The 22,978-nt window shown below is 38.7% G+C and overlaps 1 protein-coding gene across 6 annotated transcripts in view; it reads left to right on the top strand.

The window, feature by feature from the left end:
- Positions 1 to 22,978, top strand: part of slc12a7b (solute carrier family 12 member 7b) — a 101,689-nt gene that overhangs the window by 55,760 nt on the left and 22,951 nt on the right. For 5 of the 6 annotated variants that reach the window (XM_030122827.1, XM_030122828.1, XM_030122829.1 and 2 more), the window contains exons 2-4: positions 13,959 to 14,053; positions 14,717 to 14,848; positions 18,886 to 19,032. In XM_030122827.1, the coding sequence (XP_029978687.1) occupies positions 13,959 to 14,053; positions 14,717 to 14,848; positions 18,886 to 19,032 (374 nt within the window). Of the gene's footprint in view, positions 1 to 645; positions 877 to 13,958; positions 14,054 to 14,716; positions 14,849 to 18,885; positions 19,033 to 22,978 lie in introns of those variants that run through there. The other variant, XM_030122832.1, reaches the window with a different exon arrangement.

The following is a 22,978-nucleotide window of genomic DNA, read 5'->3' on the forward strand; positions in this document are numbered from 1 at the left end:
TTTAGTTTTAGACATATATATATATATATATATATATATATATATATATATATATATATATATATATATATAATATAATATAATACCATTGTATGACGTACAGTTATATATCCCAGCTGTATTGTTGTTCTTTTGATCTGACTGTGCCTTCCATCCTAGAGGTCAGTTGCAAATGAAACTGCTCACTCACACTGGCAGTATAAAATAGTAAGCACTTGCTGATTCAGAGTGATTTACTGCATAGTGCTGGCAGTTAAAGGCAAGTATTCTCTGAAATTGCTCAATACTACAACTTAAGGGATATGATTTATGTTAAAAAAAAAAAAAAAGCCTACCCACTACCTTCACTGTCTATACCTGACTGACCTATGTGTGTGTATATCCATTTTCTTATTTGTGCCACTTTAGCTTTGAACTGTCTGTCTCTGTTTTACTACTGCTTTTTGCTTCCCTCTCTTTTCTGGCTCCTCCTCCTGTGCGTGCTTACACATACATGCGCCTGGGGTAGAACTAGAACAGCATGGAATTTGTGGAAAAGAAGTTGTGTGTCTGTGTGTGTGTGCGTGCAGGTCTGTCGGTGGGAGGGTGAGGGTGCTTTGTGATGCATGGCTGATGTCGCTGACATCGTCGTCACAGGCCACTTTTCAGACACACAAACACTCACACACATGCTGCCACAGAAATAGCTGATCCTCTCATTATCCATGCAGCACAGGCAGCATTCCTGACTTCTGCACCTTCAATAGCACTATCTCTTGACTTTGGACCCCCTGTTACTGGAGTACCCCAGGGATTGCTGGTAGGACCCCACTCCCTTCCACCACCACCCCCCCCCCCTCCTCAGCATGGAGCACAGGGGAGGCTCTCGACGGAAGGGTAAGTTTATCTTAGCCATAGTACACCTTTATTTGACCTTTACAAGAACTGAAAAGTAGTTAATGCCTAAAAATATTTTGTGGAACTTTTTGATACATCTTTTACCTTTTTTATATTTTATGTAAGAGTTAAAATATGAGTTAGTTTTTTACTTAATTGCTGATTGTTATTAAAGGAAATTGTTCTACCAAAGACAAATATGCCCTCAAAACAGTTGGTGTGTGCCCCAAATATTTTTACTTTTTTTGTGGAAGTATATGTGATGGAGAAATATTAATGCGAATTAGAGCAAATTGCTCTAATTATACCATCTTTGTTGTTTAGTCCTCGCTGTCAGAAGTCATGATTTTTTCAACAGACTAGTGTCCTGAATGACAGTGATGACTCAGTCAGTGAGAATGAAAGAATCCATCAAAATCAATGATTATTGAGATGGTGCAGTCCAGCAGTTAGACTAATTACACATAACAGTGGAAGTTTATTTATTTGTTTATTTATTTGCTTTTGTATCCTGCTATTCCTCAGTTTTATTGTTGATGATTGTTTCCTTTTACGTTTCGTTTTCTTTTTTTTTTCTTTTTGCTTTAACCAGAGATTGATTGAAAATGTACTTTCTCTGAAGCTGCAATGTCCCTTCCATCTTTTTCCTCTCTCTTGCTTCCTTTTTTTACTAGTACATTGAGCTACGGGCTAACTCTGGCAGCGTTAGGCAGCTTACAGCATCGTCACAGTGTGGAGCTTAGCAGTTATAAATAGGATACATGGTCATTTATTACCACTGTGACCAGAGAGGCTGAGCTCTACCAATAGCACATTCTAAATGTACCTTCCTGTATCTGATGCTGACTCTGCTTTAAGCCTGCTTTAGCTGCAGATGTGAACGTAAGATGACACAGTGACAAATAACTGACCGACAGCTATCCTGACACTGAGCTGTGCAATGCACTATGGCAGGATTGGGGAATCCTTCACCCGTATGTAAATATTCTGTAATGTAAAGAGTCGGATTGTTGTGTAAAATATTTAAAGAGGCATACAAGCAAAATTTAACTACAGTGGGTTTTACGTGTTCTGTAATAAACTAGTGCAGAACCACTTTAATACAGCCAATGCTATGTTAAGTTACATGTTGTAAAGGGTTAGAGTTAACCGGTGTAAAGTAAAGGCTCCCACAGGGTAGCGCAGAGTTGCGCATACTGTGAGCGGCACGGAGTCCGCACGCACTGTTTGCGGACGTTTGAGGTTTCATAGTTGAGTGTACCAATCAAGTCGCATCAGCTCAGTGTCATATTTAAAACAGGTCAATGTGAAGACTTCCCGCCAAGCAGTCTATTGTGTGAAACTAAGTACACATATGTGGGGTCCGTGGTTGTAAAAATTGAGCTTTGCACAGACGTGTCCAGCGGACCTCTGCTTTGGGTCCACATTGAGTCCCCCTCAAGTACGCACAGATGTGTGTGGAGTCAAGTATGCCCAACTATGTGGGGGGACCTTAACAGCTGCTGTTTTGAACTGCCTCCCACCTTCATAGATTTTTTTGCTTGAGGGTGCTTGGTCAGAAACTCTACATACTTTGCAGAGGTCATTTTCACACCTTCCTCTCTCCCCATGATTCCAGCCCAAAACATGACTCCACCACCTCCTTGCTGATGTGGTAGCCTCATTAGACATGATGGCCATCTACCAACCATCCACTACTCCATCCATCTGAGCCATCCACAGTTGCACGGCACTCATCAGTCAACAAGACCGTTTGAAAATTAGACCTCAGGTATTTCTGGGTCCACTGCAACCTTTTGTGTTTGTGAGCATTGGTTAACGGTGGCCGAATAGGAGGTTTACACACACCTACAAGCATCTGGAGCAGTGTTTCTCAATCCAGGTTATTTTCGGGGGCAGCAGGTGGGAAATGATGAGGTGCAGGGGGCTTTATCTGTAGGGCTATATAACCCACCATGTCCTCCACATACAGGTTCATCTTTTAGTTTTAGAATAATTCCCCACCCCACCCCCAGTCCCAAATATTTTTGAGGATAGGTGGGACGGCAGGAGGTTCATTATGCTGTTCGTGGGCTTTTCTTCAAAATAGGTTGAGAAACACTACTTTGGAGGATCCTACACCTTGAACTTCATGGGACTCTTGGGGCACCAGCAGCTTCAAATATCTGTTAGCTTCTTTGTAATGACATTTTAGCAGCTGCTCTCTTAATCCGATGAATTTGTTTGGCAGAAACCTTCCACATTAAGCTTGTATCTACACAAACCTCTGTGCTCCGAATCGGCCACAAATCTCTTCACGGTTTGACGATCAGGCTTTAGTTTTGTTGAGATGTCTAATGTTTTCATACCTTGTCCAAGGTAAAGCACTATTTGACGGTTTTCAGCTGCAGAGAGATCAGTTTTCTTTCCCATATTGCTTGAAATCTGCGGCCTGCTTAACTAGAAAAACACTCGGCGAGCACGTATAACTTTTTGAGTTATCTTGCTAACAGACAAACAAACAGACAGACAAACCCCCGCCATTCCTTGGTAGAGGTAATAATGTGGAACATCCATCTGAAGTAGTTTTTATTAGCTTACCGGCCGACAGGCCATAAGCTATTGTCGTCATGCGGTGTCCGTCGTCGTCTGTCATCGTCTGTCATCCATTACAAAAATTTCCATCGTCTTTTTCTCCGAAACTACAATTCCGATTGACTTCAAACTTGGTATACAGCTTCTTTATGATGTTGTCAACAAAAGTTAGTGAAATTATTTGGATCCAGATCTGATTCTGGTTTTGGTTCGACTTTGAAAAATTTCCCCATTATAACAGATAGGAAGTGGATCGATGCAATAACTCAGTAAATATAAATGATATCTAGTGTAAATTTCTACAGTACAGCCCTGATGGGGAGATGACCAAAACATAATGGCCACATGCTGACCAGGATCTTCTTCTGGCTCCGGGAACTTACAGAAAATTTAACATGGGCTCTTATGGGGAAAACATTTCAATCGTCTTTTTCTTCGAAACTACAGTTCTGATTGACTTGGTATACAGCTTCTGTATGATGATGTCAACACAAGGTATTGAAATTATTTGGATCCGGATCTGATTCTGGATTTGTTGCAACTTTAAAAAATTTTCCCATTATAACACATAGGAAGTGGATTGATCTAATAAATCAGTAAGTGTTAATGATATCAAGTTGGAATTTGAATTTTCCTACAGATCTGATTGGAATATGACCAAAACATGGGCTACTTCTGTAATACAATATATACACAGAGCTGGGTGATAATAAATGGCATCTGGATACATTTCCCAAAGCTTTTAATTTGGCCGGTAAGCCACAGGGCCATTGGTCCTATTTTTCTTTAATGGGGCTCACCTGTCAAACTAAATATCACAGGTGTCTGAGATGGATGTCATGTGATCCAAAGAACCTTGAGACATAATACCATCCATGGGTTTAATTGAAAAACAAAAAAAATTATGTTTTTGACACTTATCCATTTCACATTATAATTTGGAACATGGTGTAATCCTTTTCTTTACATCTGTTGATTGTTCTAACACCTATCATGCATCAGTTTATACATTACTCCACAGGCTCACGGCACAGCATTATATTTGCTCAAACTCAAACAAAAACTGTCGCTGTGAGTGGATTTTTAAAGACTATTATAATGATAATTTCAGTCGGAAAAAAACATGTTACATAATTAGCTTTAGGTGACCACCCTTTAACTACACTTGGTGAATGGAAACTGAATATTTGTAGAACTGAACATCATACTCAAAGTAATTACTCAATAAACCTGGACCTGAACATTAAACCATAAAAACACTAGAAAAGCACTTGGAGAGCGCAGACCTTCACCAAAGCAGATCTGTCAAAATCCATCTGTAACTTTTTGAGTTATCTTGCTAACAGACAAACAAACAGACAAACAAACAAACAGACAAACCCTGATGAAAACATAACCTCTTTGGCGGAGGTAATAAGACAGCTCTACATGTGATTATTTTATAACCATTTTACTTCCAAGTCAATTTATGGAATTAATGGAATCCCATACAAAGCAACGCATGACTTTCGTCACCAATTTTTCATCAAATCTGTAAAACCTGAGTCATAGCCTAGGTATCACAAGTCTGTGAGTGTTTCTGTGATTATGCACCTGAATGTCTTCCCTCACAATGAACAATTTCGAATTATGCTCCACCATAAACACTCCATGTGTTTCCAAACAGAGCCAGTAAGTCACTTGGCATTTTCGGAAATTTGTCGTGACGTGCAGTGTGGGAAGCAGAGTAACATCTTTTGGCGCTTACTTCCTGTGGGGTAACTTTTGTACAGCCTCCCAGGCTGCACTGCCTGAAAGTCAACGGCTGAAGGCAGTTTCGCCCTGGAGCACCTGCTTTTGCTTGGTTGGCATGTTTGTTGTTGCTGCTACTGCAGCAGCTGTGTGGAGCTCCACTTCCCACAGTGCACGTCGTAACAAATTTCCAAAAATGCCCAAGTGACCTACGGGCTCTGTTTGTAAACACATGGAGTGTTTATGGTGGAGTACACTTTGAAATTGTTCACTTTGAGGGAAGAGATTCTGGTGAGTAATTACAGAAACACTCACAGATTCATTGTACTTAGGCTATAACTCGGGTTTAACTGATTTAATGAAAAATTGGTGACGAAAGTCATACCCCGCTTGAAGTAGGATTCTGTTGGCTATTGTTCATTATCAGAAGAAAGGTCTCCTGATACCAATAGTTTACAGGGTTCTCACTAGGATTTTTTCACAGCGTAGGGGCACCATGTACATGGCGCAAGTTTTGTAGGGGGGTCTGGGAGCATAAGGCAAGTGATGTTGCCGGGCGGGCGTCAGACAATACCAAGGCACACAAAGGGGTGTTGATTATATTGTTCTCATTTCCTGTCTGCAGCGCTTTGTGCCAAGACAAAGGAATATATTTTTTCAAATTCAAATCTTGATATCATTTCGCTGGACGATCACACACACACAAAAAAAAAAAAAACACTGCTACGCTGGTTGAAAGACAGCGTCGTGGGTCAAATCTCAGCATCGGGGGCCCCCCAGGGACAGCATCGGGGGCCCCGATGTTCAGTGACGCTAGCAAGTCTATAAAATGTCATCTCAGCACTGTGTTTTGTAATATTGTAAGGCTTTGGTGCACCTTCTTATGTGTCTTCCACAAACTTGGGGAATATGTTGGACCCCAGATAATACCTACACCCTCAGAAAATGGAAAAACCCTGCTCTAACAGGGTTACATTAAAAGTATACCACCTCCATGTGTTATATCTTCAAATGAACACTGTTACATGACCTGTCAAATTGCAGTTGTTTTCTAATTTTTCTATGCATATTTATGCTTAGAAACTTGTATTAGTCTTATAGCAAATGAATGATCTTAATCCTCCATAAATTTTTCAGTACCCATTTATATAATGTAAATTTAAAGTAAATATTGCCATCTTATAATGTGTAATTTTAAAAAAACTGAATATCTGCTTGGCTCTTTGTATATTACTTATTATAATAAGGTTATGGGTTATGTTATACCAAGGTGTTTTATAATTATACAAAAACGGTTGTCTGTGTTGTTACAGCGCTGATTTAATCAGTGTCAGTATGCATATGGTCATTGCTTTTATAAAATCCCAGTAGTAATGCCCACCAATGGCACATTTTTAAGGGTCACCTAATGTTGTCTTGCAGAGGGTGACTCTCCTTGCCACCTGCACAAGTGGAACATGCACATGTCCAACTACACACAGCTCTCAACATCAAATACACCTTCATTCATTTATCAACAATTACACAGGAGGTTTGATCTGTCTCCTTACTTATGTAGATGTTTGGATTCTGTATTTAAGTTGTAAAATAGTCCTCATAGCCTGCAGATTGTCTGTTTTACATCCAGAAAGAAACATAAGAAACAGCAGAAAAATTTTTCAGTAATATCTGTTGTGACAGCAGTAGCATGACAGTGCAAATATAACGTGCAGCATCTTCTTTTCCTCCTACTGTTATCCATGGAAGGTGCAGTTGACTTGGTGTTTTTTCTTGCAGTTAATTGGGATGTAAAATGTGGTGGTGGGCTTCCATTTAACCCTGGATGCCACCGCACTCTGCACCACCTGAAAATGTTCCTTTTCTTAATGCTGAATGTCAAATCCAGAGTATCGACAACACAAAAACACTGCAATCAATTTTTGACGTGTTTCATTTGAATGTAGATTCTGTGTGAGGTTACATACCTTGTAGTCAGTGCAAATGTAAGTTAATCTGATGTACAGTATTAATTGTGTGATGAAAACATAGTCTTTTCAGTTTCAACTTTCTGCTAATTTCTCTTCCTTCTCTTTAGACCAGGTGCATGCTTGCTAACATTTACATCATTTTCTTCTTTTGAATGTGTTTGTACATCCAGTGCATTTTCAGCATTCTACAGAACAGCTGATGTGAGGAGTTTACGCATTGCCATCTTTGGGGTATAAAAATTATTTCAACTCAGCATGGGCGACATATTGTTTTATTCCCAAAGCAATCTGAGAAGAAGCTCTCGTATTTTAAGTGCATAACAGCAGTGACTGTTCCATAGTAATGATAAGATACAGTTATTTGGTCTGATTGGTACTGTTTTCCACTTCTATACATGAAACTTTGTGAAGATGAACTACTTCAACATAAATGCCAACTTGTGTAATCTGCACAGAGGCTAACATCTGTTAACTAGGCCAGAGTCTTGTCACCATTACTGTATATGAATCTGGACCATGTCCCTCAGGACTGTTTGCTACAGAAACTAAAGCACACTCTTACAAGCATATTGGCATTTACACACCCAACAGTTATATAATGTATATTATGACAGACTGACAGACGTGGACAGACATGACAGATATGGTACAGAATCCTTGCCTCATCATCTTTGCTATCCTCTGTTGCATCCTCCTCTGTTCTTTATTCTAGTGCTTTTGCAGTAGCACATCATCTTCAACTGCAGTTACTGCAGTATTTACTGTGTAATAGGAGGATTTGTGACAGCTGGCACCTTGCCAAGCTTGGAGTAGTGATGTACGCCAGCAAATTTATCCCATCTCCTTTTCATTAAATCTTCATGTGACCTCAAGCTGCACTTGTGCATCATTATTTTAGATATTTTTAGTTTACAGGGGCATGTGATTAAGTCTGTCACAGTCATTACATAATCACCTCATTGCAGTTATTTGAGTGAACTGCAATTATTTTTGCATATTCATGATAATCATCTGCATTCACCTATAGAAATAGCTGTATGAAACTAGCAAAAATGTTTTACTTAATAACTTTTTACACATCATTTTATACTGCCCTAAATTTCACTGACATTATTTTTATGATGTCATCTTATTGCACCCACTTCTTCTCAACAAGCTGAACTTACATCGCCACCTGTCATTATCAGTCATTTGTTTGTATATTTCCATAACACACTTTGTATATTTCTATCAGCTTTATTTTAAATTTTGCTTTGCACGCAGGGAAAAAAAAATGTATGTGCTGTACTGTTTGACCATACCACAAGGCCATTATGCTTGAGGATGGTAAGGGACTAAATCACTGACCACGTGGCACCTTCTAAAAGAAGAACTGTCACCTGATTTGGAACCGGTACTGCTAGTTTTAGCCTGTCGCCGGTCCTCAAAGAGGATTTAGCCAGTGTCATTTAAGACAATGATTACCTGTGGTTTGTAGCATCCTACCAAGCTAAGAATGACTGACAAGATGGTCTTTTACTCTTCCCATCATGCATTCTTGCAGCACAGTGCAGAACTGCCATTATTTTGAATATATTCCCTGTTATCCCAGCTTATTGAAACCTTGTGGCCTCACCTAATGTGTTCTGCCATCCCACTTAAGTGCATTTTAAAGAGAAACACCTTACAAGGACATTGTGACTTTCCCTGTGATTACCAGCAAGCTAAGCCACGCTGCAAGCCTCTTATTCCCACTGCAGCTGGATCAAGCAGTAAAAGTTGCCAGTGAAATCCCCCTGCAGTCAGAGTTCACGGTATGCTGCCTCACTGATGAATAGAAGAGAATTCACACAAGAGTGGGGTTGGGAATGACTGCACCATCATTAAATAAAGCAGAATGGGAAAGGAACAGTTAAAGGATGTTATATGTCAGTATTTTCTTTCAGTTTGTTATGCTTTGTGAAGCTTGAACTTCTCTCATGCACAGTAACATGCGAGTAACATGTACTCATCTACTCAACACTATCACTCATCTTGTTTATGCTGTATTTGTGCTTTTTTTAAATGATTTTTTGTCCTATCTGGTAATCAGAAAATTAATTTTCACAGCTTTAGTGGTGATTTCAGTCACACTGAATACAGCAGAGTCATGAGTGCCTGTTTCTCAGCATTAATAAAAACAAATTTAATCAAGTTAACCAACAATGAACTTAAGCTCTCCGGAAGGCAACATGGTTATGCTATGTTCTGGTGGTTCCTGTAAGGCCATGCTCCTTATGAAGAGGTAGGACTGATAGGATTTCTTGGACTACATTAAAAAAAAAAAAAGTACTGCTTGACTCAAGGATCTCATATGGATTGTCATGTGTTCTTAACATACATCCATACACTTTTGAACTGTTAAACACTTCATTTGCATATGGGACAATTCCTTTCTATGAGGATTTGATTCATTAAAATAAAGGTTTCTGTATCTGCTGTTTTTCTTCCTCATGGTTTTGTCTCCTCTGGTGTCCATGTTTCATGTTTTAGTTGTGTGTGGCTGCTCTGGTATGACCTTAACATACTATATTGTTTTCTTCGCTCATCTGTTTAAGACACAGGTGTTAAACATGTGGCCCAGGGGCCAAATCCAGCCCGCCAAAGGATCCAATCTGGCCCGCGGGATGTATTTGTGAAATGCAAAAATTACACTGAAGATATTAACAATCAATGGTGTCAAAATCATTTTAATTCAGGTTCCACAAACAGACACATACAGTCCAATTAGATTTGAAGTGGGTCAGAACCAGAAAAATATTATCATAATAACTTATAAATAATGACAACCCCAAATTTTCTCTTTGTTTTTTTTTGGTGTAAAAAAGTAAAATTACATGAAAATGTTTACATTACCAAACTATACTTTTACAAAAAATGTGAACAACCTGAAGAAATATGAACAAACAGAAATGTCTTAAGAAAAGTAAATACAATGTTACCAATATTCTGCCTGTTACTAAATGTTTTGTGCGATTGTAATGCACATGTGTAAATGATAAACTGATAAACCGAGGCAGAATATTGTTAAAATTGCTCGTTTTTCTAAAGACAATTCAAGTTGTTCATGTTATTCAGATTTTTAAGGAAACTTTGTAGACGTAAACCTGATAATAATAGAATTTTACTTTTTCCCTGTTATTATTGTACTGCTCCGGCCCACTTGAGATCAAATTGGGCTGAATGTGGCCCCTGAACTAAAACGAGTTTGACACCCCTGGTTTAAGAGCTAAGAAAACACTCTGTTTTTGTCTTTTGTTTTATTACATTTGAGCTCTGTGTTCATGGTCCAGTATTTTATTGTTCCTCTTACTGGAGCTCATTCATAGTGCCTTATTGTCTGTAAAGCTAAATGGGCCATTTTTGTCTGAGTTTATGCTTTGCATAGGCATGTACATTATTTTATTGTTACTTTACATGGATTAACTAGGATCTACTTCAGCTCCTGACTAGTGATGTCTCAATCTGGATCTTTTTGTTTCCAATTCGATTTTTTTTAATGATTAGTTTTGCTGATACCAATCCGATACCCATACTTTTTACTCTGAAATTTTAATTTAAAGTTGGAGTCATCATTTATAGGTTATTATACTATTGTTTTACTTGAGGTCACAATTGGGCTGAATGTGGAGCCTGAACTAAAACAAGTATGACACCTTGGACTCTTAATAACTAGTAGAATTTTTGCACTTTCCAAATTCATACTGTGGGCCAAATTAGTACCTGTGGCAGGCTGGTTTTGGCCTGCAGGCTGTATGTTTGCCACCCCTGCTATAGCACGTCCCTGACAGATTACCGAGTGGTTTGGTCGTTAAGGCGAGCCTGTGCCTTGTGGATCCGAGGCTTTTTCAGGAGACAACAGTAGCGCTGTCTATGGTCTCATGATGATTAGGTCACTTCCGTTGTCGAATTGTTGATTAGGTCACGTCCGTTATTGGGTACAGATCGCTTTCACATTGCAAAGTATTGTACTGGAGTCCACGCAGTCCGTACTCAGGACTACCTTCTCAGCTGGACTTGGGTATGGTACTTGCACATGGAATGTTTGCATTCACATTGATAAAATTAAGCGGACTTTAGACTTGGGTACACAGTCTGAAAACGCCCTCAGTCTCCTGCTGTTGTGCAGCTCATTTTCCTTTTCCCTACCTTCATTAACTTCAGTTTGAGGGGTCAGGACGTTGGTTTAAGAGGGCATTGCCCCCCTTGCCGCCCCCCTAGAACCGGGCACAGATCAGCCCGATTTCGTGAATAAATCCAATCCGATCTTCAAAAAAAAATGCCAGATTGGCAGCCGATACCGATCTTTCAATCGGATCAGGACATCTTTACTCCTGACCCTTTACTTCACTCCACATCACTGTTTCCACCTTTCTACCAATGTGGAAATGTTCACTCACAGTATGCTCAAGCATTCGGCACATTTATCCAAAAGTAAATGAGTTTAGAGTCCAGACAAATGTATCCAAAAGTTTTTGTAACTGAAAACACTAGCATTCTCTTTGGTTGAAAGTGTGAACTCCTGGAGGCTATTGGTTGGAAAGAGAAGATGGAGAGAACAATAACAGTTGTTGTAATTTGGTCATACACCAAGTTTCAGGAAGAACTATAATGTAGCACAAGAAAGAATAAGCTGTATTTTCAAGTTATGGAAGAGGTGGCCCAATCTGATTCACTCCAAAGTAAGAAGACATAACTAAACAAGCGAATGAGTGTTTTAATTCAGGCATTAAAAAAAAACCACAATACCAAACTAAAACTAAAGAGGGATTACTGAGACTGAAAGAGATATCAAAAAATGGAGCCATTGCTGTGTAATGACCAGTTGCTCAGTGTACAGTGCCCTCTGTTAATCATACATTACGATGGTTCCTGATCAGCACGGAACTAATCTGGTACAAAAGGCAGAGTTGGGCTGCATTCATCCACTTATGATTGTTATTTTAATTTTGCTTCCAAAGAGCTAAGAATTTTGTCATCTTTTGTCGTCTCCACGTGAATCAGAATTGTTTGAATGTGTGAACACAGCTGTGATTTAACTAAATGAAAGCAAAGCTGAGCCTTTCTTGGAAAGGTGCGTACTCATGTTTACATAGATAATCTTGGGCTAACACATTGGTCTCGTCTGTGTTTACATTTAGAATTTACTGCTGCATGTTGATATCTTAACCTCTACACCCTAAGCTGTCTGCTCATTCAAAACATTTACCCAGTGTGTTGCTGTGGAGGCTGTTGGTCTCATCAGCAGACACACTGTGGTTCACAGTTTGGTGCTAGAATGTTCCCTCTGAAGATGGCTCAGTCGCTCAGTGTGGCATGGATGAACTGGACATGTAGAGAATATACTTTGTCTTAATCTAAAATATGTAGGCTTAAAACATGTGTTTGGTTGAAACAAGATTTTGGGAGTTGTGGTATTTACTGAGCTGTGGCTCATGCGCCTTGAAATGAGTTCCACTCGTATTGTTAGCAAAATGACTATGTGAGTTAAATCCAAGGAGGTCTGACAGAGGTCTAAATGCAAACCTTAAAATTCTTGCTTTGTGTCAGTTTAGTGCCAGATTAGGTTAGCGTTAGGAAAATGTTTGGCATGTTTGATTTATTTGGAAATGGAAGGAAATTGAATTTGCATTTCTTTTTAGTGCGCTTCTCATGGTACACTTTGTTTTTCCATTTAAATGTGCTATGTAGGGCTGCACAATTTTGGCCAAAAATGAAATCACAAAATTTTTTCCTCTAAAAATTTGATTTTGGATTCAGTTTTTGGGCAAAACTGTAAAAGAGAACAGAAGTTGGCATGTTGTTTTCATGAGCAGCCTGCAATGCAAGGCATTGCTCCCTACCTCAAATCTGTGATGGTATCATGGAGTCCCTGAAAATTCCATGATGGGCCCACAGAAGTGATACCAATGTAAGTCAGTGACTGGAATAATTTGTGTGTGTGTGTGTGCATGTGTGCATGGACCACTTAAGATGACTGATCCCCATGATGTTATACTTTAATTGGGGGAATCTGTGCATGGAGGAGACCAACCCAGGACACACTAGAGGGATTATATCTTTGGGCTGACCTGGGAATGCCTCGAGATTCCCCCAGAGCTGGTGGATGTGGCAAGGGAGAGGGCTGTCTGGGCTACTCTGCTGAGGCTGCTGCCCCTGCGACCCGGACCCAGATCAGAAGAAGACGGTATGGTGCGGATCCGTGTGTGGACAACGTAAGATGAGTGATCCTCATGCAGTTATATTTGAACTGGAGTATCTGTGCATGGACCACTGCTTTGGTATCACTACTGCGGGCCCATCACAGATTTAAGGTCTGTGGTCATTACACAGACTTAAGTGAAAGGCTGCTCCCACAGTTAGGAGGAGGAGAAGGCACATGGCCCAGAGACATGAGTAAGATGAAATCGATGTGACGATTTCCCTTTTTTTAAAAATCGTCCTAATTAAAAAATCCAATTTAGATTTAAAATCGATTAATCACGCAGCCCTAGCACTATGTGACATTTTGTATTGATTAAAAAAAGGCTATATCAAATTGATACCTTGTTATATGTGTGTTTTCTTTCTTGGTAATGTAGTTTTCCATTTTACTTAATGCTCATTTATTAACCTGTGACATATTTTTAATGTTTTAGTTTTTTTTGTCTTCAATTTACTGTATAAAGTAGAAGCTTCTTCTAATTTTGGTAACAGGTTGATTTACTTTTCTTATTTTCTTTTTCAATATTGTAAACAATGTTATAAGTACTCATAAGACAGTTTTTTCTGTTATCTTTTTTGTCTCCACAGGTGATGGCGTTCCAAAGGAAAACAGTCCGTTTATCAACAACACAGACAATGACAAGGCCAACAGCTATGATGGCACCAATATGGCCCTTTTTGAGGTAATTGTCCATCAGTGAGATGTTTAATGACAACATGGCAGTTTGATCTGTGTTTTAATGTCGCAAGTGACCTAAACCATTAATATTCTCTTCAGCTAAACATGAACTAGTTAGAAGTGGCCTATGAAGCTCAAGCCCAACCCTGCCCTAACCATCCATTAATCCACAGTAAAGCTAAAGCATAATTTTAAGATGTGGTAATGTAAATAAACACCATAAAAAGATCCAGAAGGACATCTAGTTTTAGCTTATTTGCCATAAAGTCTTTTGCATTCCTTAAAGTGTATTTTTGTGAACCTTTGCCAGGTGCTCTGGTCTGTCATTTGGCAGACCTTACTGCTTTGTGGTCATTGTGACTTCAGATTTTACTGCTTTGCATGAAGCTGATCCAGCTCTGCTATTTTGAGATGCTTTGATCACTGAGACAACTGCATTTTTTATTATATTCCTGGAAATATTTTGCACTCAAAGCAACCATTCATATGCCATGTTAAAGCTATTACATCAGTGTGTAGTTAATCAAATGACTTGTTCACACACACAACTTGTGTGAAACTTTCACTGATATATGCAATTTGTAAAACGTGGAACATAGAAATTAGGAGTAAGGATGAACTGATGACAGGTTTTGTTCGACACGTTGCAATCATTTTTGATTTGCAGGAGGAAATGGACAGCAACCCAATGGTGTCGTCTCTACTCAATAAACTGGCAAACTACACAAATCTTACCCAAGGGGCCCAGGAGCATGAGGAGGCTGATGATGATGAAGGGACAAAGAAGAAAACTGTCAAGGTATGTTTTGTTTTTTTTACATTTGTGTATTAAAAAGCCTTAAGAATCAACTTTCATTATCTTCTTTACCATCCAGTTGCATAATATTACTTACTGTTATAACTCTTTGTTGACTAGTGAAGCCCTACCATTTGTTTTATACTCAGCTTAGAGGTTATTGAAGCTCTTTTCCAATTTCTCATACAGTTTCCATATTTTTTTTTTCTCATTAATTTGCGTCTTGTGGAGTGATTTTCCTGTAACATTCACCTGTTGGTCATTAGTTAGGTCAGGGCAAAAGGGATTAAGTCCCCCTCTACTTACACTCTTAATGAAATAAGACATATTATTCTATTTGTGCTGTTTCTGCTTTAGAGTGTTTGGTACTTGTGTTTAGATTTTTTTGTCAAAAAAGCTAAATTAAAAGTGGCCACAGTCCTTCTCAAGCATACTTCAATGACCACAGCTTCAGTCCCATGCCAGTTGCTCCATCCAGTCCCTTGCATGAAAGAGCAGAGCCTCAAACACCTCCTACTGTCTTGTAATAAAACACACTGAACATCACCCCTCATTATCTGGACTAGCAGGGACTAATACTGTTCATTGAGAAATACACTATATAGACAAAAGTATGCATTCAACATGGGACATGTTGAATTCAAGTGTTTCTTTAAGGAAATATTGATGTTTAGACACTATATGGACAGAAATATTGGGACACATCATGGCTACAGCTCATAAGATGTCCTTTCCATGCTGATTTGAAATATAAACATCAATATTTTGTTAATAGTATAGAACATTTAAAATCATAGTCATGGATTAAACAAGAAATCAGTGTTGAGAGAAATTAAGTAAAAATCATCTCTGTGGCATTTTGGAAGCAAAGATAATTTAAACAAAACTAACCAATGCAATGATATTTATCACAATATAAAACTATATTATGACATTTGTCATGATTGCTTTATTGTCTAGACCCCTGTTAGAAAAGAAACACCTGCATTCAATGTATCCGTAAACTTTTGTCCATATAGTTTAGATGACTGTAAAGGAAGCTGCTTGTTAATTCAAAGTAATCAGTAATATATTCAATGTCTATATATAATAAATTAATTTTAAAATATTCTTTTTGCCTTTTTTTCATGCTCTTGCTAAACTACACTGAGCAAAAATAGAAACGCACCATGTGACACTTTAATTTTTTAATAGTAGTAGGTAGGGATGGGAATCGAGAACCGGTTCTTTTTGAGAACCGGTTCCCAGTAGCTCGATTCCTTGGAATCGTTTGTCTGCCTGCTTAACGATTCTGCTTATCGATTCCGCCTTCGTTGTGCATGCGCGATGACATCACACGTACGCTGCATTGTTTTGGTCAGGACGTGGCTAACGTGGTGTTGAGGCAGAAACTGTCTAAAAAGATGACACCAGGTCCACTTACTTGGAACACTTGCAAAGCTTCAGTGTCTTCAAAAGGGTGGAATCCCTCCAATATCCTCAAACATTTGTCCACAGCATGTGAATCATTTACAGGAATGTCACGTATTTGATACTTAGCGGCGCTTGTGAATGTAGCGGCAGAGCGAACGCCAGGCCGGTTCCGGTGTGGGCAACAAATGTCGTAACTCCTCAAATGCAAGTTTCCGAAGGTAAGAAGGGAAAGGAAATGAGGTGCACAACAACAGGAGACGAGTCGAGCCAAGTCGAACCGGTTCCACATAGTAGAAATGCGGCAATAGAGGAATTAGTAAAGCGTCTTTAGTTTCACTTTCACTGCCCCCCCCCCCCCCCCCCCCCCCCAACCGGCCCGGCATCATCTGTTATTACCATTAGTACATACTGTATATGTTATATTTTCTGTGCAGAGATGGAAATATAAAAGACAGTTAATGCAAACACACCTGTTTGTACTCTTTTATTCCCTCACCCAATGAGAATCGATAAGAGAATCGATAAGGAATCAGATCAATCAGCAATATCGATAATGGAATCGGAATCGTTAAATTCTTAACGATTCCCATCCCTAGCAGTATGTGTTGCACAATATATTAAATCGCACACAGTTTATTCCGTTGATCAATGTGGTACAGATTACTGTCCGTTAGAACATGATAGTGGCGTCTGGCATTCAGGGACATTCATGTAGACACAGTGGGGGCCGGTTGAAAGTAATCACAACTCCATATCTCATGTGTCCACCATTGGCTTCCCATAGAGCAACACATCGTCTTCTCATTAAGTTGATAATAATGTCAATTGTGGCCCACGGAATGTTATTCCACTCCTCTTTGAGAGCCACACAGAACTATGGGATATTTTCCTCAACCATTCCCATGATTTGCGACATCTGTGGCATGGGGTCTGAGGAAATGGGACATTTTGAGGTGTCCATTTATTGTCCCCAGTATAAGGAGGGCCTAAATACTGTTAATGCTGTTTGAGCAGCGTCTGACATGCTACACCTGTGTTGTGGGTGGAATCACTAGACCACTGAGCAAGTGCTCACTTGCAGAGATGGACACAAACTTTGTTTATAGGTCAAGAGAATTAACCATGTTTTACAATTATAAGACATGAGCTCATTTGGGGCCGTGCTTCTCGAGTTACACAAATACTGTAAATGGTGTGTTTTTATTTTTGCTCAGTATAGTTTCTTCATTGTTTGGAAGTATTCTTCTCAGTTTTGTTACTGCACATGGTGTTAGAGTGATGCATATCAACCAAATCTGTGCTACTGAGTTAAGGTTTTAGTTTTTATTCAAACTTCAATTCAAGCATTTATGAAGAGTCAAAAATCTGTAATAAGTTGTCACATAGTTTGACAGCTATTGCAATATGATCCTGCTCTATTTTAGTGAGGATTCCATTATTATATAAGAAAAGAAAAATAGTTAGCTTTCCCACCAGACAAAGGTTTTACATGTATTAAAATATATTTCCTTGAAGTCATTAACTATATTTATATGTAGAAGATATACAGCATTTTTGCCCTCATTCTGAAAAAGAAACTGAGATAAAGCGTATGTTTAAATGTACAGTATTATTCCTCTATTATTTTGAATATGACAATATTCTGAATATGATAGGTGTCATGTAAACGCTATATTCTCTTTAAATATTCTGAATTAGTCCTTGTTCCAAATGGTGCTTTGTCTGATGAAAACATGTGAAATTTTGGTGGTTCACTGCATGTTGCAGCCCACAGCCCATGTTTGCATCAATGTGGGGTAAAGTCAAAGATCCTCTCTAGTAGAGGTTGACGCTCCAAAGAAATATCCACATTTTAATCCACTACTGTTAAACATTACGACAGAAGTTTGTGGATCCAAGCAAATATTGAAAAGCTGACCTTTTCAACAAGCTGTTTGAAGGAACTGAAGAAGGAGGCTGAGTTACCAAAGTGAAATATCTAAAAAAACTCTATTTTTGATCAAGGTACAGGAGTATTATTGTTGTTTCTATTTTCATCATCCATGTAACAACATATTAAGAATTTTGTCTTTTTTCAGAATAAAAGCAAAAAATATGATGTATATTCAATTATAACTCCTGTTACATGCTACCTTGCGTTTTCTGATTGACATGATTTGCAGTGGTGGACATTCAGCTGTGCAAGCAGTTTCGCTCTTTCATTCCTTCCACCACCTTCTTGAAGAGGTCAAGCTCTTGCAGTATGTGTGAATTTCCAAAAATCTCTTGATATCCTCTTTCATAATGGCTAAAAGCAGGTTTGTTTCTCCCTCAGAGAACTGGGTGTTTGATTTGGTCATTCCTTTGGCATCCTTATCTCCAACTGACTGTCAACACAATTCAGATCCATATTTTCAGTGGACCAAATACATACAAATGTTCAAAGATGCCAGAAAAATATGGCCATATGCCACACGCCCTAACTGAAAAATACTCCAGTCTGAAAAAAGGCCTTTATTTTGAATAGTGTAGAATGGTGCAGATTTTCAGATATAATTTTTGCACAGTATTTTTTACTGAATTGTCACATATGTTGTCTTGTCTCTCCCATTTTACCCCTTCATAATCTCCCTCCCACCACTATACAGAGCCCTCAGATGGGGACTTTCATGGGTGTCTACCTCCCCTGCCTCCAGAATATTTTGGGGGTCATCCTCTTTCTGCGCCTTACCTGGATTGTTGGCACTGCCGGTATCTTGGAGTCTCTGGCTATTGTCGGCTTGTGCTGCTCTTGTGTGAGTACTGTCTTTGGCCTGAGAAAAGAACTCAAAGGAACATTGGGGTTAGGTCTTTCAGGCCTAACGCTTAGGATTTGTGTCATCTGGATCTTCTATTGTTTTCTGTCATTGTCTGTTTTTTGTGAAATGATGCATAAGTAAAACTAAGTAGTGTTTGTCTGACTCTGACTTGACATGGATATTTTCTGCCCTTTATTGAGGGATTTAGAGTTTAAGTCATTAGAGCAGTGACGTGTAAGATTATGTAAGTGTAAATGTACAGTAATGGACATATCCAGCTTTTAAGTACATTATGGACACAAGTACATGACTGTAAACATGTATGTCTATCTGAGTGATTGATTTGGGGCCTGAGGGCAAATGCTGCTTCATTGTCTAATGGATGTCAACTGTGAAGTTGGAAGCAGTACTGAGTGGACAGCAAGTTGACTCAGAGGCCACTGATCCCACCTATATTTTTAGCCACAGTGACTCTTCCATCTCCCATACAGGCCTTACACAGCTTCTAATGGTACCTAGTAGCTTCATGTGTAATCCCTCCATCTGCAAAGTGTCAGAAACATAGGGACATGCACACCCACATAGCAGCTATATTTGCCAATCCCACAGCAGACAGTGGATTACTTCACCATAATCAGGCAAAGTACCAACAAAAAGCTTGTTCAATCTCAGCTGAATGCTTTGTGATTCATAATGGCACTGGTACGCTAATGGCAACACACATTTTCATCTAAAATGGCTTGAAGTTGCACATCACCTGGAGAAGCGAGAAATGAGAATCTGTAGTGAAAGTGAATGGAACCCCATGGAATCTGAAGGAAGCCAGAGATACAGTGATTTTTAATTGGACATACAGAATTAAATTTACTGTACTGTAAATGATGGTAAATTTTAACCCTGTACAGTAAATATGCTGAGAATTGATGTTAAATTTCTTGGCTACCACATGTACTGTATGCCTAGAAAGATGTGAGCTCTACTTCATATATTACAATCTCCCTAAAATGCATTAGGAGGCTTTACTCTTGGTTACATAATAAGAGAGCCAAGCTTAGTCAAACAGATTAATGTTCATTCTCACTACTTAGACCACATCTGACTGCACTGATGGTTCCACATCAGCCACCTGTTCTTAGGTCATAATTTGTGTGCGGCAGACCCAACAAGAGAAATGTCTAAAAATAAGATAGAGGGAATTCTGAAGTCCATTTTAGACTAGTTATTGTTATTCTGTTGAGTGTAATACTCTTTATTTCTGTTGTTTAGGTTTTGACTGTTTTCCTGCATCAAAACATCCCCTGACATTAGCTGGGTGATCAGTGTTTGAGTTAAGCTGTTCTGGGAGAGATTCCACATTTCTGGTTTTACAAAGTAGAGATAGATGGACCTATAGTGGTCCGTGGTTGATATCAAGTCTCTCAAATGGAATCACTAGCCTTGACGTAAAATAGTAGCTCAGATAAGTAACTGATTTATTATGTTAAGTCTGACATTTAGTGATGCAGATTGATTTATTGGTGTGTTTTTATTTCATTTAAATACTCAGCTGAATACTTATCCGGTCTCAAAAAAAGTCACAGATAGTTATTTTTTCGTCCTTTTTTCAGAGGTTGACATCAACCAATTAATCATCTATTTAGTTTTTTTTATGGAAACTGTTGGATTTTAACAGCCCTTAAAAATCAGTCTTCCTCTAAGTAAAATGTAGATTAATCTCACTCTTGTAACCATATGAATACAGTAAATAAAACTCAGCAGGACTACATAGACTAGGGTGACCAAACATAATTTTTTGCCCAGACATATCCTCTTTTCACATCCTGTCTGGAGCATCCAGGCAGTTTTCATAAGTTAGCGAAAATATCCAGTTTTCATTGTTTTTCACAGGAAAAACTCTTTACATGCACATGCATAGGTGCAAGCGCAGTTTTGGTGTTCGTCACTGTCACTGTTTATGCAATCAGAAAAATTCCAAATCCCTCTGGAAGAAAAGACTTTGTACTTTCCAATGATATATAGGATGTTAGAGCAGTGAAAGGCACTGGTCCTGCCTGTGGATGTGGAGTTGGACAGACTTGTCCATAGACGCACTACTGCAGGGGTGTCAAACATGCAGTCCGTGGGCCAAAATGATAAGTTGCCTTATTCAGTAAAAACTTATAAAAATTCAGTTCTGGTTTTTGTTTTTGTCTATTATTCCACCCTGTTATTTGACTTAAAACACACACCAAAGCAAAACCAGATCTAGCCAGATCTTGAAAGTAGAAGTTGTCCTGAAAAAAGGGACACAAGTACATACACACAACAGCTTCTATGACACTTTGACAGCTTGAATAATAAAATACTTTCAAGCAGCCTGTTTCACTAAAATATTTTCTCTGGGGTTATAGGCACTTTGTACAGAATACTACAGCACTTGCATTGCATATCATCAAGTACCTTGAGGTGGAGCTGAGTGTCCCCTTTTTTGGAAATTAAATTATGGTCACCCTAACATATATACAACTCACTTTAAAATGCGAGACAAATTAACTGTCCAAAATCTTTAAAATTGGGGGGGAGTCAGATGTCTTATTAAGTAAAAAAATTAGTGATTCCTATAAATACTCTGTTTAAAGGTTGCCTATATAGGCTTGTGTTTTTGTTTTATGGCAGTCAAAAGAACCAGCGTTCTTATTCTTAAATCAATAGATTTGTTTTACAAGTAGAAAACAACGGGGCTTAGCAAAAGAGGATGGTTCTACTGGGACCTGGTCTCTCTTTAATTTACATAAACACAGACTTTCAGTCATGCACTAAATGGCTCATTAGCTTCATGCAAATAGTTCAGATTACTTTCCAGTATGTCATGATTACTGTTGGCTTGCAGATTGCACAACAGCATCAACACAAAGACAAGACAATCCCTTTGTGAATCTACTGTACAGCATATTAAGAGGAAAACGATCTGCAGTAGAAATATTGAACAACATTACAGGTGCAACAAGATGAAAATCATAGAATAAGACAAAAACAAAATAAAGACAGAATTACAAAAAAAACTGTAAAAGATGAAAACTACATATGGCTTTGCAAAACAAAAGTCATGTAAAAGATGTAACAAGAAAACATCATGAGTTGTGGAGAAAATTCATCATTATGTTTTGAATTCTGTTGCTAACATTTAAAACTTATTTGTACATCGGAGCTTACTGAATGTTCATTCTTTTCATTAATTTTTATTTTTATTTGAAGTAACAGTTGTTTAATTGTCTGCACACATATTCATTGGATAAAAGTCCTTCAGGCCTCATTTTTTCTCCAATATTTACTTTTCAGTATGTTTCAGAACCTAAACTGTTTCACTTTAACCACAGGAAAGATGTCATATCTGTAAAAATAATTGTACTTCTACCTGAATAAAAATGTATGTGCTATTGTCACCTTTGCTTTAAGTCGTACCTTCGCTTAACAGTGAGCACCAAAGCCTCATGAGACATCCCTAGTTAAAGTTATTCACCTTTTTACATGATAATTGTGCTTCATGACTGACACATGGTATAGTATAAGGCCAAAGATGGAAAACTGTTAAAAGAGGCTGTACAGTTACATATGTTCATGTGTATTACAGGAATTGAGAGGTAGCCTTAGGTCCCATCAGGGAACTATGTTCTTCACTGAACGTCTTCCATTCAAATACAGCCAGGACCAAGCTGCTGTACAGTTTAGCTGCTTAGGGTTTCAGAGGAAATGGGAGGTAAAATTGTCAGCTAATTGGCTTTACTCCAGCTTGTCTGCCACGTTAAACCGGACACCCAGTAAAGAGCACAGGGTTTATCTTGGACACACCTTTGTCCTTACTCTCCTTGCTGCCCCTCCCTCTCCTCCCCTTTTTCCTTTGTCCTCGTCTCTGCTATTGCCATACTTTTCATCCCCCGTTCTCTGAGTCACCTTTTAAGTGTTA

Source organism: Sphaeramia orbicularis, chromosome 20 (assembly GCF_902148855.1).
Source record: "Sphaeramia orbicularis chromosome 20, fSphaOr1.1, whole genome shotgun sequence".
Taxonomy (NCBI): Eukaryota; Metazoa; Chordata; class Actinopteri; order Kurtiformes; family Apogonidae; genus Sphaeramia; species Sphaeramia orbicularis.